At 33.9% G+C, this 14,855-nt stretch overlaps 1 protein-coding gene across 4 annotated transcripts; it reads right to left on the bottom strand.

Annotated features, from left to right (window-relative positions):
- Positions 1-576: 576 nt before the first annotated feature.
- On the bottom strand, positions 577-12,528 carry LOC141713048 (serine/threonine-protein kinase TIO). 4 transcript variants are annotated; one of them, XM_074516257.1, is made up of 23 exons: positions 12,380-12,528; positions 11,974-12,072; positions 11,803-11,877; positions 11,358-11,450; positions 11,106-11,180; positions 10,858-10,950; positions 10,488-10,551; positions 10,217-10,301; positions 9,362-9,434; positions 9,215-9,283; positions 9,045-9,125; positions 8,870-8,969; positions 8,629-8,787; positions 7,631-7,781; positions 6,912-7,083; positions 6,237-6,335; positions 5,582-6,133; positions 3,949-5,106; positions 2,633-2,866; positions 1,904-2,047; positions 1,719-1,799; positions 1,445-1,633; positions 577-1,063 (listed from the first exon to the last, which is right to left on the bottom strand). In XM_074516257.1, the coding sequence occupies exons 2-23, from the start codon at positions 12,061-12,063 to the stop codon at positions 818-820; spliced, it is 4,083 nt and encodes a 1,360-aa protein (XP_074372358.1). In that variant the 5' UTR covers positions 12,064-12,072; positions 12,380-12,528; the 3' UTR covers positions 577-817. The 4 variants fall into 4 exon arrangements, with proteins under 4 accessions (XP_074372358.1, XP_074372361.1, XP_074372359.1 ...); XM_074516260.1 differs by having other exon boundaries at positions 7,631-7,769; XM_074516258.1 differs by having other exon boundaries at positions 11,974-12,075; positions 12,380-12,524.
- Between the last annotated feature and the right edge of the window lie 2,327 nt (positions 12,529-14,855).

The raw sequence follows: 14,855 nt of genomic DNA, 5'->3' as shown, positions 1-14,855 counted from the left end.
AAGAACTGATCAGTTAAAAACATATTCAGCCGGGGTTAAGCATTAAATTTACCACTATATAACTAGCGAAATATCAAATATACCACCGATTAATTCGGGATCTCAAATTGGCCATTTTTTCACACAAAAATGCTAATTTTCAATAATAAATTTGAAATGTCATTGACCAACTTGAAAAATGGCCAAATTTGAGACCCAACTACTTGAAAGTGGCAAATTTGATACTCCGAAATTGTCGATGATAAATTTAAAATTTTATTAATTATATAATGATCAACTTGATAATTAACCCTATTCAACAGATGTCCTCATTGACAAATCCTACCAAATGCCTTTTAAGTTGGGAGTGTATCTGTAAATGGCATTTGGTTACTTGTTTGATAATCTGGCAGTTTCTCTCGCATGTTTTCATAAATATGACATTCAAAGAGGAATGGAGAAAAGATGTTGGAAGTATAGCTATGTAAACTTTATATAAAAGCAAGTTGCTTCTTCCCAATCAAATTTTAGGCTCACTAGCAGTAAAGACTGTCACAAATTGTTCTCTCTGTGAGAGGGAAAAAAGGCAATGTGGACACAACTTATATCCAAATCATTTCCAAATCATTTCCCCTTCACAAATTGTTCTCTCTGTGAGAGGGGAAAAAATAAAGGCAATGTGAACACAACTTATATACAAGCTTTGATGTATTAAAGCTGCGCTGCATTCAATCTGCAGAAGAAGAAAATCGTGAAGGGGAGCATTTCCAAAGCAGCTGGTGTTGAGAAGATAGTGGAACAGATGCAATGAAGCAATTCTGGTTTCACCTCTCCTCTTTCAAGTTTCAGACGTCTTACTGAGAATGACTGATGCATAATTAGAAATTGTTGATTCTGGAGACTGTCTAAGGCGCCCGATAACAGAGTAGAGCTCTGATGAACGCAAAAATTGTCTACAAGGCAGATGAGCACACATTTTGGCCAATGAGAACATAGCAATCTTTAAAGGTGATTCGTTTATGGCATCTCTCCTATTCGGATTCAAAGCAACCAAGGAACAATCTGCAACCAACTTTAGTAGAGCCTGAAATGCAAAACCACAAAAAAATCATACAACAGAGGAGAAACGGTGTGGACTTGCCGCCTGATTACGTTCTCTTGCTATGAAACAACTATTTTAATTTTTATCATTCAGTCGTGAGTAAAAGAGCACATTTTTCCATTTATCTACTACATACGAAGTATCAAGTGAAATGATGACATTCAACTATTAATTGAACTTCCCAAATATTAGCAAAATTGGGGCAAAAACAAACAATTTGAGGAAATAAACTACTACAAGCATAACCTCCTTATATTGCTATTTTTCCTAGATTTCTATTCTTGGGGGTGAGTTTGTCAAGGTAAAACATATATACGTCTTAATTCAGAAAATTACAACTTCAGAACTGATGTGCACGTATACCTGAATGGCTCCTTTGGAAACAATATCCTCACAAAGCTTGTTTGAATTGCGCACAAGATTACTCAGAGCACCTGCAGCATTTGCTTTTGTTTTGTCTTCCTCTGCAGAGAGCAGCAAATTTGCTAGTTGTGGTATAGATCTTTTAAGCTCATCATACAAGTAGTCATTGTGATACGCAGCATTTCCAATCTAGAAAATAAATTAGGTGTTAGGTAAATTATATTGAAACAGGTTTGAACCTAATAAAATCAGGGAGCTCGTTAAAAACTCTTACTGCAAAACAAGCAAATTTCCTTGTTCTTTTGTCTGGATCAGCACATCGATCAATAATAAGATTAATAATATGATGTTTTGCCTACAATTAAATAATAAGTTCATATAGTCAGAAACAAAAGAATGATCCGGCCAGTTTTTTATTTTAATGTCCTATTCTCATCACAAACAATTCAAGTAACTCACCAGTAAACTATAGAAATAAGAGCTATGCCGACACATATTCCCTATAGCACTGCAAGTCTTTGCGCGAACATTGGGATCTTCGTGGGTAAGAAAATCCTTTAAGAACGGCAAGATTTCTGCCCCATCAAGATGTTCATAGAAGACCTACATTCACATTTAGATTTATGTTTTAATTATTTGTTAATATACATAGACAAAAACTTTTTTTTACCTTTTCTTTTAGTATTTGCCCTTTGACACATGCATGCTTTATTGTATGTTTAGCCACGCGAATAGGGAATAATTAGAAGAAAAAAAAAGACATTTGGGCTCAGGTGGGGGTAGCTTACATAAAAGAAAATATGCAAGAGCATTGTTTGTTTTAAATTGGTCATATGCGACGTAGACCTATATGTGCACAGATTTGGTAAGCAGAGATTATGAATCTAGGCATTCACAAAAGAGTAAAAGGGTGACCTAAGAAACATGGCCAAAAGTTTTTCACTAAGATCCAGAAGACAAGGGATTAATTGCAGACTTACAGGAAAAAAAACGGTGGAGGATTATTTTACAGTGTCCAGGGTTCAAATTTTTGTTGATAGAAATCACTTTCCCATATTTTAGTATCAGTGTCATTCATACAAGAGAGGCATAACATATAGAAGTGAGCAATGTTGACAGTCAATAGTTTACCAAACACATAAGAACAAGTCTGTAAAAATTATCATAAAGAATTGGCCAGAAACATACTTTGTCCATACGGGCAAGATCTGAAACTATCATTAAAACATCCATTGTGACTTCTCTTGGGGACGATCTATCAAACAACCTTCTCATTCTGGCTGCATCCAATAATCCTTTGCCTATGAGTTGCACAACCAGGGGACGGTGGCCTGTCATTTTAGCAAGAAATGCAACAAGCCGTGTACAATCTTTTAATTCCAAGTGTTCCAAGCACCGAAGAATATAGCCTGGTACTCCAGCCTGTAACATCACAAACTACTCTATAAGAGCAAAAAACTTTAAAAGATCAAACTATATTGAAGATATAAAATTAGCAAGTCCTCGAGTCTGACATAAATTTTATCATTATGCTTCACCGTTCCATTTACATGTGAACTTAAAAGATAATATCATTAGCATCAAAGACAAACAATACTAAATCAAATTATTAGACTAGCATACCACACATACAAATAAGTTAAGATTATATCATCAAACAAGAATCTCTGTAGTAAATTGAAACCAATTCCTGGTTTGTTATTCCTCTCTCCTTCCAAATTCTTCTGCCTGATTTTATATTTTTGTAAACACCGGAGAGAGTGACTATAAGGAACTACATTTGGTCTACTATGAGCTATAAATTTCCAAATTGACAACAAAAAAGTTGTTAAGTAAATAATACTTTCTCATTTTTAATAAAGCACAAACAAAAGAAAACGTCGATTCAGGCAGAAAATATGGGACAGAGTGTACTCAGAGAGGTATCTTGATCACTCAATGCAATCGACAGAAAATATGGGACAGAGTGTACTCAGAGAGGTATCTTGATCACTCAATGCCTTGTGAGAGAGCAAGGTCATAGGGGGTATAAATGAGTCAAACAGCTCGTTAGCTACTCGAGCGCCGAGCTCAAGCTATCTATCGAGCTTAAGCTATGTACTTCTTATTTAACTTATATTCGCTTTTTATTTACCATATGTATCAAATTGGACAATTATTTTGGGACAGGGAATATGGGAATAGTAGACAACAAAAACGACGGGAGTACATATTTTACATATCTAATCGAGTCAAACTCGGGCCGGACTTATCATACTGGCACTTTTGTCAGTATTAGTAGAATCAATTCGAGATTTTCAGCTCGCTCGAACATATCAAACTTTTGCCAAGCCGGGCTTCAAGCTTGAAATTTAAGGCTGCGTAAAACTTGAGCCAGAACTTCTTAGACCATCTCGAACTCAAGCCTGGCAGCGTTCAGCTCAGGTTGGCTCTATTCGCTTACACCCTAAGCAAGGATAAAGCAACTAAATTTCTAAAAGAAATAAGATGTTTAAAAGATTCACCTCCAGAAGGATTTGAATGTATTTTCCCAAGCTTGCTTCTATGGCTTTTACCATATCCTTATCCTCGGCGCAAATCCTTCCACCGGGAGAGCTTATGTTAAGAACAAAGCCCCCATTAACAGAGGCAGTAGCAGATGCCAAGCCTGGTGCACTTTGTATTGCAACAAATGGAAATGCCAAGAGATCAATGACTGCATTTATTGTGTCCCTAACCCCTGTCTTTCCTCCACCAGGTCCAGTCCAACACCTTACTAGGTTGAGATGTACATCAGTTATCAAATCAGAAATGAACTTGACATGTTCACTCTTAAGCAGAATCTGACGAAAGGTTACGGCTCCACCAGAAAGGCACTGACATATAGAGGAAATTGTCCAGACGACACCAACAGGTGATAATGCGATTTGGTCTTTTGTAAAATCAGTTCCTTGTACAGAAACATCTGAAATACTGTTAGCTAGCAAAGTGATAAGAAGCTGAGGGATACCACTTGCACACAACTGTTGAACAGCTAATGCTCCTCCCCATTTTAATCTAGCTTCCAGCAAACCTACACACCCGTCCCTAAATCCATGCCAATATGAAAGCATACCGTTCTGTATTGTGGGTATCATTCCATTTTCATCCACTGATAGTATTTTTAGGTTGTCACACAGTGTGGCAGTACGAGGGATTAATGGCACAGCTATCTCCGAAATGAAAGATTCACTTGATACACCGGTTTCAAGGGACATAATAGATGCAAGAGCTAGCATGGAAGAGGAACAACGAGGTTGAAAGGAATTTTGTGTTCTATCATCTAAAGAAATATGGTGAGCAAGAACAGAAAGCCTGGAAAGTTGCTTTTTTGGTATTGAAGTAAGCATAAACACTGGGGAATTTCTTCCAGAAGATTTCAAGCATTGTGCAACAGTTGCAAGGACAAGGCAAGAATGAAGAACCAGGATACCTGGATTTCCTAATTTGCACTTCAGATTATTTGTGTCTGCAGTTTGTGCATCTCTGTAAGAGGATGCACAAAGAGATAGTATAGAAAATATCTCTGAAACTATAGTACCATCTCCTCCCCCACTGACAACTTTCGTTGCAGGCAGAGAACTAGGTAGACCACAGAGAATGCTTGAAATAGAGCTACTATGGAGACAGCACCTCAAGATCAGCTGAAACATGAAACATTAGTATTAAATTTGCTTGAATAAAAGCTTAAATTACTATGTGCTTTGAGAGGATGTAATTTATGGATAAATGTATGGTACTACATTAAACATCTGGTATACAGGAAACAGTAAACAAACTTTGAACATGTTAACATCTTCCTTTTCTAAATGCAAATCTTAGAACTTTAATTCAACATGGACAAAAAATAGATAAAAAAAACCTTAATACCTTATACACATACTTTTCTTTATGCATATTAGTAAAATTAGAACAGTGTACTAAACCAAATTACTAATAGCCCCCAACAGAACATGTAGAACTTGTAAGGTTGTTGGTTGACACTCTTCAGGAAATTTTATTTAGAAAAAGATCTATGTAAAGGTAAGTCTACCTCTGAAAAAAAACGATATCCATGTGCAGCTGTGAGTGGTGTATGCAGAAGGTAAAGTAGAATACTGCTTAACATGCAATTACTACCTGAGTACCAGCAAAAAGACCAGGCTCAGCAACGCGTTGACGTAGACAGTAGTAAAAAGAAACCTGTATGGCTTTTGACCGGAGGAATGATCTTGTCACCGCATCAATTACTATTGTTGCTTCTATCCCAATCAATGAACCTTGTTCGTGATTTTTTATCTCGAGTCGGTGTAAGGAAAGGCTCCGCAAAGAGTACAGGGGAAATAAATGGGTATTTTCTTTGATATAAAGGAGTTCCAAAGCATCAATTAGTGACCAAAGGGACCGGCACGCTTCACAAGCAGCACGCAACAAATTTGATGAGCCAGATATCAAGCTTGAGCCAGAATTCGCCATGCATAAACATAAAAATTCTACTAAATTCGAGACTTTAGCATGATCCAAAATTTGCTTTACAGTTTCAATAACTACTGAAGGACCTGAAACCGTCTCAGATGTTACAGCCAGTGCAGATGTATTGAGGCTCTGAGCTGCTTTCGATAACACAGCTGTAATGCAAGCTGTGGACTCATATAAAAGTCTTCCAGATGAATCATCAGTGGAATCAACAACCTGCAAAATTAAAAAAAAAACACAGAAGCTAAAAGCATGTTCTGCTAATGAAGCTATGAACATCAACACTGAGGAATGATACATACTGAGGAATGATACATACCTTTGGAAACAATTCTACCAAGGAAATCCAGTGCTTCACATACGAACCCCCAATAGTGTCACTATAGTTATCTATTAACTTTTTAGTGAGCAACAAACTCTGCAAATATAACAGAATTTAAATTTGTCAACATGTAATCATATTTTAAGATAACTGTGAACCTAAACCTATAAAGAAGGTGATGTAAGGAAAATAAATGCAGAGCTTAATTTAGCAGTGAACCTCTTGTCTTGCACCAAAAGGAAAATTCTTTACTGTTATCAGTGTTGCAGATTCTGAAGTTAAATATAAGTTTGTATATTTTACATTACTTGGAAGTCTAAAGTTTAAGCAGTTCAAAAGAATTTTAGTTTGTTTTACTCTTGAACACCAGACTTTATGGCAGAAAACAATATCCTACTGATGAGGATAAGAAGCCACTGAGAAGAAAAAACATGCAAGGGAGCTCCGGAAATAGTGGAACATACCTCTGATACATAACGCTATTAAACAAGTTACTAGTCTTTTAGTTCTTAAAAATAATAACAAACCACTAGATTTAACATATGTTTTCCCTATACTCTAAAGAAAAAGATAAAACTAATAATGACTACTGGTAAAGCTAAAAATAAATATCTTTACAGTAAGATTAAGTAATAAGAAGAAAACACTGTAAAAGTATACAAGGAAGCTTACCTTTGCCATCAAGTCATTTCTATCTGTTAACTTTAGGTTTGCCAGACTAGCAGTGGCACTAAGAAGTTCCGATATTATTTCATCGAGTACACCACTATAATTAATAGAACTAGCAGCTACTAGATTCGAAAGAATTCTCAGTGACTGATTGAAACATATGATATCTTGATCCCTGCGGGGGGGAATTAGTAGCAAATTATTATTATTTGTAATAGAAAAACACTAGGAAACAAAGAGAACTTTGCGTATTTTTCTTTCGGTGGGGTGGGGGGAGCTGGCCATAAGCAACATTTGAAATTGTACTATTACATTCCAGATTGTAAAAGTAATGTTGCAGATATCATAATTAAGGAGCATAATGCAGAATTGTTTCTTTTAGGGGGGAGGGGCGCTGGGCCCTCAAAAGCATTTAAAGTCGCCCTGCTATGTGCCAATTACTGAAGTTGGAGAAATCATAATCAAAGAGAGTTTCCTACATGTTATAGGCAGTAACAGAAGCATACATTGGCAAGGGTTTCTTAAGACAATTTATATCTAATTTGAGGATAATTTGCTAAAGAATGTGATTGCTTTAGGTTTAAAAAAGCATTTCAGATCAATACAAGGGTGCGCATATCCATAACCTGGAAGCTAAAGTTTTCGTTTTGCATGTCTGCTTAGATACAACACTACGAACAACAAAAATAAAATGAGAAGTACAAATATATCAGTATTTTTACCTGCCAGAATCCAGAGAATTCGTGCATACATTCTTTAATCGTAGCAAAATTACAGATAATGCCTCGTTATCATGACCAATTACGTTTGCACCTTTAACTGTACGGGAGTTATTTTCCAATCTGTCTAATACCTGGCAACCTGAACACATAACTGGATTTGTATAACTCTACCAGAATATTGATGCAACATATGACTTGCTGTGCAATATATTAAGCATTAAACTTTATAATTACAGAAATGGTCATGATTACCAATAACTCACGACTCATATTCTACTCAGCACAGAAAATAGTATCTAGGTATACGCAACTAAAGACACGACAGGAAAGGTATTGTCAGACTCCGGTAAGCCCTGCTTAATTCAAAACAATCTTCTTTTAAGGGTGTCCTTCCGAACTTGCAACTTTGCACTATTTCATACCCACGGAATATCCCATTTACTTTGTCTGGTTACCTTTTTCTTAGCCCATACAATAGATGTCCCCCCTTTTCCAAACTCATTTAAGCTATGAGCCTATGGACCCATGACTAATTAATTATATATTCACCACTCATCTTGTTCAACATTTTCAGTAACTACATTAAAGTATACACCTATCAAAAAAATTATTATTTGTTGTTAATCTAGTAGTAAAAGGGGAGTATTAAAGAGTATAGAGCAACCGATAAGTAGCAAGTTGAATCATTTTGTTGCATAAGTCTTGGGCCTTTATGTTTCACCTTTTACAGGAGAAAAAGTATAAAGAGAGAGATCCACAGTAATTCATAGGTAATTCATAGGAAGAAACACGGGATTTAAGATACATCACATCTAGTAGTAAGAAGACCGGTCAATTATAACATACCGCTTATCAGACCTTATAACATTCCATCTATCAAAACCTTAGAGATAAATTATACTGGATTAATACTATTTGCCTTCTAAAGACTACATGATACAAGAAAATGCAAAATTCGACAAAAAGATAAAATACTTATAACACCTCATGAAACTCACCTGACTGAACATTATCTTCATAAATAGTAACTCCTGGTGAATCTTTTGGTGAGGAATTTCCCAGCAGAGAACTAGGACTATTGGATTGAGATTGAACATCTTGCTGGAGGCTATGCAAATCACTATTTCTCGTTAAAGGAACGGATTGTGGGTTTTTGCCTATTACAATCAAGGGCCTCTTTAGCTATATAAACTTCTAATTTAAAAAAATATATATATAGGATATGTATTAGTAACTCACTATCGTTACTAGAATTGGGCAATTCAGCTTTTTGGATATTTCCTTCTCCCTTCCAAGATGCATCATATCCCCTAGCAGCAGCAGTTGTAGCACGAATCTCCTGGCGATGACCAGATATTTAGTTCCATCTTTAAAATAGTGATGATAAATTTATTATCAACGAAAGATCACTTACCCTGGCTTCTATATCCTCGGAAGTTTCCCTAACAAATGGGTGTTCAAGTAGAGCAGGCCAAGTGAGTCTGCTTTGAGGAACCTGTGCCACATAATATGGTTAACAACGAGATGTTAACCAAACATAAAGGATACATTACATAATTTAGCACCGGATTTAAGAGTGACAACCTTGTTAAGCAAACCCCGGAGGAAGCTTTTAAAATTAGAGCTCATATTTTCAGGATATTTAACTGGATCCTGAAAAGAACTTTTATATAAGAATTGATTTCTTTCAATTAAAGTTTAATATAAAACCAAGATTTTAAGTAAATGCACCTTAATGATGTGCCGGATTAGTGCATAGACTGAATTAGTGTAAAATGGAGGTTGGCCAACAAATAGTTCATACCTGAATAATACCCATGATCAAATTTACCCCAAAAAGTATCAAGAACAAAATATTTTCCAAGAACAAAAATAAGTATGGACAGCTTCATAATTCAGTAATGTCAATTCTACTCGAGCTGCATCATTTTAGTAATGGGGTGTACACTATTCTCGGATTTTAGTAAACTAACACCACAAGAATGTACTTACAAACTTTTTGGTTTGTAACATTTGACTGCTTATATGCAGATTTTGCGCCTAACTATATCAGTTTGATTCTGTGTGCATATTATGGCTGTATGAACACAAGTATTATGATATATGTATATGAAAAAAAAGGCCATATATGTCAGCTGATGGAACTCAGATGTATTTGATGACTGGATTAGTCAATAGTCATGTGCTAAATAAACCTTTAAACATGTGTAGCCATCTTTCAATGGAACAGAAGATGAATATTCTGCCAAGTGACAATGTCATGATCAGGTATACTAAATACAATCCCAGCAATCAGGCACAACTATAAGAAATCTAACTAAACTACGAACAATATATCTCAAAAGCCAATGTCCACCTTACCAAGTAAGGATAGAAACAATATCGAAATTAACATAGTATCAAAAGTAGCATTAAGAGAAACAAAAGACAGTTGAAAGGGTTAAATAATAAAAAATAAATATTATTGTGTATGTATTAATATAAATTCAGGACGGCAAGACCAAAAGCTATATAAAAGATAAATTAATTAATTAAACAAAGTTGGCCAAGAAAGACCCAAATTCACTGGGTAGATGTCACACATACAAAATGACACCAAGAGACCACAAATCAGCGGTATGGTTGTATGGTTGCTCTCGTACCAATTCTGGAGCCATGTATAAGGGAGTACCTGAAATAATTGATAATATTCCAAAAGAGCAATCATAACACAATTAGAATATAAGAAAGGCATCAAAAGAGTCTTAGGCCATTTATTACTATTGTCACCAGAAACTAGATGGAAAACTTAGGCACTAAAATTCACAGTAACAAACTAAGAGCACTGTCAAGCAGATGGTAACAAATTCAACCTGACCTTTTATAGATCGCAAAACAACTGTGTTGGTGGACATTGCCCGCGCAAAACCAAAATCACAGAGCTGCATGAGAATAGTGACAAGTAAGACCTAGGAAGACTTGATGTAAGCTCAAACACATGGGTCGCATTAAAGAATCAACTGGTACTGAATGCATTAAAAATAAATGCATGCATAAGGTTGGGATATACTATGCAACAACCTCTCATAAAGAGAAAGCATTTCTGTTAAACATTTTAAGAGCTGGCACTACCTAAGAGAATAGGTACCAGATGCATTCAAACAAAAACATCTTAATCCAATATTACACAACTAATGCAAATACTACCGCAAAGATCTACAGGTCATAAAAGCTTCAAAAATGCAAACCTTAACAACAGACCCGGCCCCTATAAGAATATTTTGCGGTTTCATATCACGATGAATTATGCGGTTCGAGTGTAGGTAATGCAATGCTCTCACCTGAAATTGTAGCACAATTAACTTCTATAAAAGAGATATCATAACAATATCTTTGTCCATGGAGATCTAACAAGAGATAATGATGGAGCACACAACAAATGTTATGTATCAGTATGACAGAAATTACCCAAATAAAACTTATCAAATAATATTACCAACTGTTTTGCAATTGCTTGAACTTGTTCTTCTGGAAGGCACTTGTCATCCTCGAGAATCTCAAACAATTCACCCTGCATTTCAACAAAAATCAGTTAGCACTTAGCAGTGCAGTCAATCTATCATCAAACAATATAAGCTGCTGCAGTTGCAACATTTTATTAATTCTTATTTGTGGGCAATATTTAAACGATGTGCTTGCATGAGAGAGAGAAGGGTGGAGAGAGAGGGGGGAGAGAGAGAGAGAGTACTTGAGCAAACTCTGTAACAACACAAAACTCTTGTGGGCTCTCGAAAGAGTCCAGCATTCCAATAATATTTTCATGCTTCAACTTCCTAAGAATCTGTATCATCCGGGAACTTGTATTAGTGGTATATATGATCAGAGGCATAACTATGTAATAAAAGATTAAAAGTCCATACATACTGCACACTTCAACATAACATCATGTTGGTTCACACAACAAACATCAACCAAAATACCAAAATTTTCTTATAAATACTTAAAATGTCTGCAATAGGCGTGATTGCACAATAAAATAGGTGAACGCCTAAACAAATGCAATTATTAAGTTTTTCCCCAAGAAGTAACCCATAAATATATTGCAACTGAGAAAAGGCAAACCCATAGTAAATACCAGACACTCTGTAACAACCAATAACATCATCTAATACGATTACCACCAAAAGAAGTACCTCAATTTCCTGCCTAAGATTCTGAATGTCTTTATCAGTTTTCCCATGCTTCATAATAAATTTCATAGCAACCGTCTGTAACAAAATGACACAATAATGTAATTAATCGAGAAATACATAAATTCAAAGCTATAACTTACATAAGCAAATTACAGTTAAATCAATAGCTACCTGTCCAGTATGCTTCCTCCTTCCTTTATACACCTTACCGAAAGAGCCTTCGCCAACAAGCTCTATCACATGATAGTTCTCAACTCCCATTTTTCAAATCTGCTAATTAATTAATCAAAAAAAAAACACTCTAAGCGAGTAATCTAGACAGCTATAAACTAAAGAATTTTGAATTAATGCTATAAATGGATCAGAATATTAGATTCGGATACTAATGAAAGCAACTAGATCTACTGTTGATCTAAAAGATAAAGATAAAAATAGACCTAATTTTAATTAGTGTTCGACTTGAAACCCTAAAAACAGTGCACTAAACTGAAAATTACTGAAAAGTACAATCATAAATATAGATGTATGTTCGCGTGAGTATACGTAGAGGCGGATAATTGATATATGGAAAACTTACTCTTGAATAAAATTTGAGGGCGGAAGGATAAGCTGGAGAGAGAGAGAGGTGTTTGAGTTGAAAACATTAGCTTTACTAATTTCCCGCCCATGAATTTTAGGTGATCTGTCAAATTATTCAAAACTAAGGGGCGTCTTTGTCAACCAACTTATCAGCTACTTAGAGCATATTCAATACAGACTTATCAGCTACTTAGAGCATATTCAATACAGACTTAAGACTTGTCAACTTACTAAGAATAATAATTTTTTATTTTATTTTCCTTCCATATCAAATATAACAACTTTTATCTCCAATAATTAGCACATCTTCAAATTATCTAAATGGTCCCCACATTTGATAATAAAAATAATATGATACAATAAAAAATGAAGTTGTAATTTACACGCATCTAGTACAAAATATATTTTAGCTATTAATAGGGGTGCCAAGAGATTGCCAAAAGTTTCGCAACTTTTCTTGACAATCTCTAAGCACTATTGTCTCTCCAATAGGAAGGCACCCCAAGGTGCTTACCACGTAGATGTTGGCACCCTTGCAAGCACCTTCGTTGGAGATGTTCTTACGGCTCATAAGTCCGTAACAGTTTATCAACGAGTTTGTTGACACAACTTATAAATTGAATTTATAATTTATAAACTGATAAGTTGAATGTTAGTGTCCGTTTAGAAAATTTTAAAATAAATAATTGACTTATAAGTGGTAAGTAGGTCAATACTTATAAGTTATATAAGTGTTTGGATAATTTTACTTATAAGTCAGATTTTTTTAATTAAATAAAAGAAAATAAAAGATTTTTAAATATAACTATCTTAGTTCGTCAATTTTAAATTAGATTAATATTTAAAAAACATATATTTTAAAATTAAATTTGATAGAAAATGAAAATTCAAAATAAGTTGAGAAAAAATACGTCGTTACTAACATTTAACTTATCAGCTTATAACTTGAATTTACAACTTATAAGTTGGGTCGACAAACATTCGTCGATAAGTACTTACGGGCTTATAAGTGAATAAGCCACTTTTCACAAGACAACCAAACAGGCCCTTAGTAATGGCGTACTTTTCTCAACTTATTTTATTTTTTCGCTTATTTATTAATCTCAGTTTTAAAATATATATTTTTAAATGTTAACCAAACTTAAAATTCAAGAATTAAGATAATTATATTAAATAATTATTTATTTTAGTTCATTTAACAAAAAAAAAACTGATTTATAAGTAAAATTATCCAAACACTTACTTAACTTATAAGTATTTTTCTCCTTTTCACTTATAATTCACTTATTCATTTTATGTCGTAAGTTAATTATTTTAATATTTTCCAAACGGGTAGTTTGCTTGTCATTTGCTGCTCCTTTTTTTTGGATGAGGCTGCTAGCTTTACAAGTTAAAAGTTTCAAAGTCGAGTCGAGTATTGTCCGTTCGGCTCCAGCTCAATTAAAAAAATTAATTTTCGAGTTTGATTAAACCTTTAATTTCAAGATCGAAGTTCGATAGCTGGAGTTCGACTCGAAAACTCGAATAAATTTCACCAAATATTAAAAAAATCTCAAAATATAATAGGTTTGGTCTGAGTTCGATTCAATTAAATATATAAAATATAAAAACAATACTTAATAATTATAATATATATATAATAAAAATTTTAAAATAATAAAAATTCGATAAGGCTCACGAACCTTACGAGTCAGGTAATTTGATGCTCGAGTTCGGATCGGTAAATAATTTGAAAAACTCGAGTTCGACTTGATTGTTACCAAGCCGAATTTGAATATTTTACGAGTTGAGCACGAATAGCTCACGAACGGTTTGTCTCGTATATTTTTTATTTATATTATTTATAATTTTAATAAAACTCTAAAAGATTATAGAATCAATAAAAATATTAAATTACTCGATATAGAATTATAATTTTATTATGAGAATTTTAATTTGAATGTGTCGGTCAAGATCAAATATTATAAAAATTTTAATGCTCATAACTTTGTATTTTTTTAACATTTAGATTTAATAATGTTGATTATTTAATATAATAATCTGACAATCGTGATGGAAATGATAATCACGACCAAACTAAAATTAAATATATCAAATTATATCTCGTTATTGTTAGTATAATTTAATTATAATAATAAGGGGTTATAGATTGTTAGTATACATACATTATATTGTTTGTTAGCATAGATAAGTAACTTTTTCACTCTATTTTACACCCCCTAAACTTATTTATCAAGATATACATTAACCTACATCTAAATGAAAATAAACTAAGTGGCAATCTTTATTTCTTAGAAATATCTTACAAAACATGTTTTAGAATAAAATAAAAAAAAAAATCTGAAATTATATAGCATGATTATTAAAATTTATAAAAATATTTAAAAAAATATATTTCTGAAAGGTTGAGAACAACACCCATACTTGTACCCAATCGTATGATAATTCGAAGCAAACCCTGAATATTTTTCAAT

This window comes from Apium graveolens, chromosome 3, assembly GCF_009905375.1.
Source record: "Apium graveolens cultivar Ventura chromosome 3, ASM990537v1, whole genome shotgun sequence".
NCBI lineage: Eukaryota > Viridiplantae > Streptophyta > Magnoliopsida > Apiales > Apiaceae > Apium > Apium graveolens.
The sequence above is the reverse complement of the archived record's forward strand: the minus strand, read 5'-3'. Positions and strand labels throughout refer to the sequence as shown.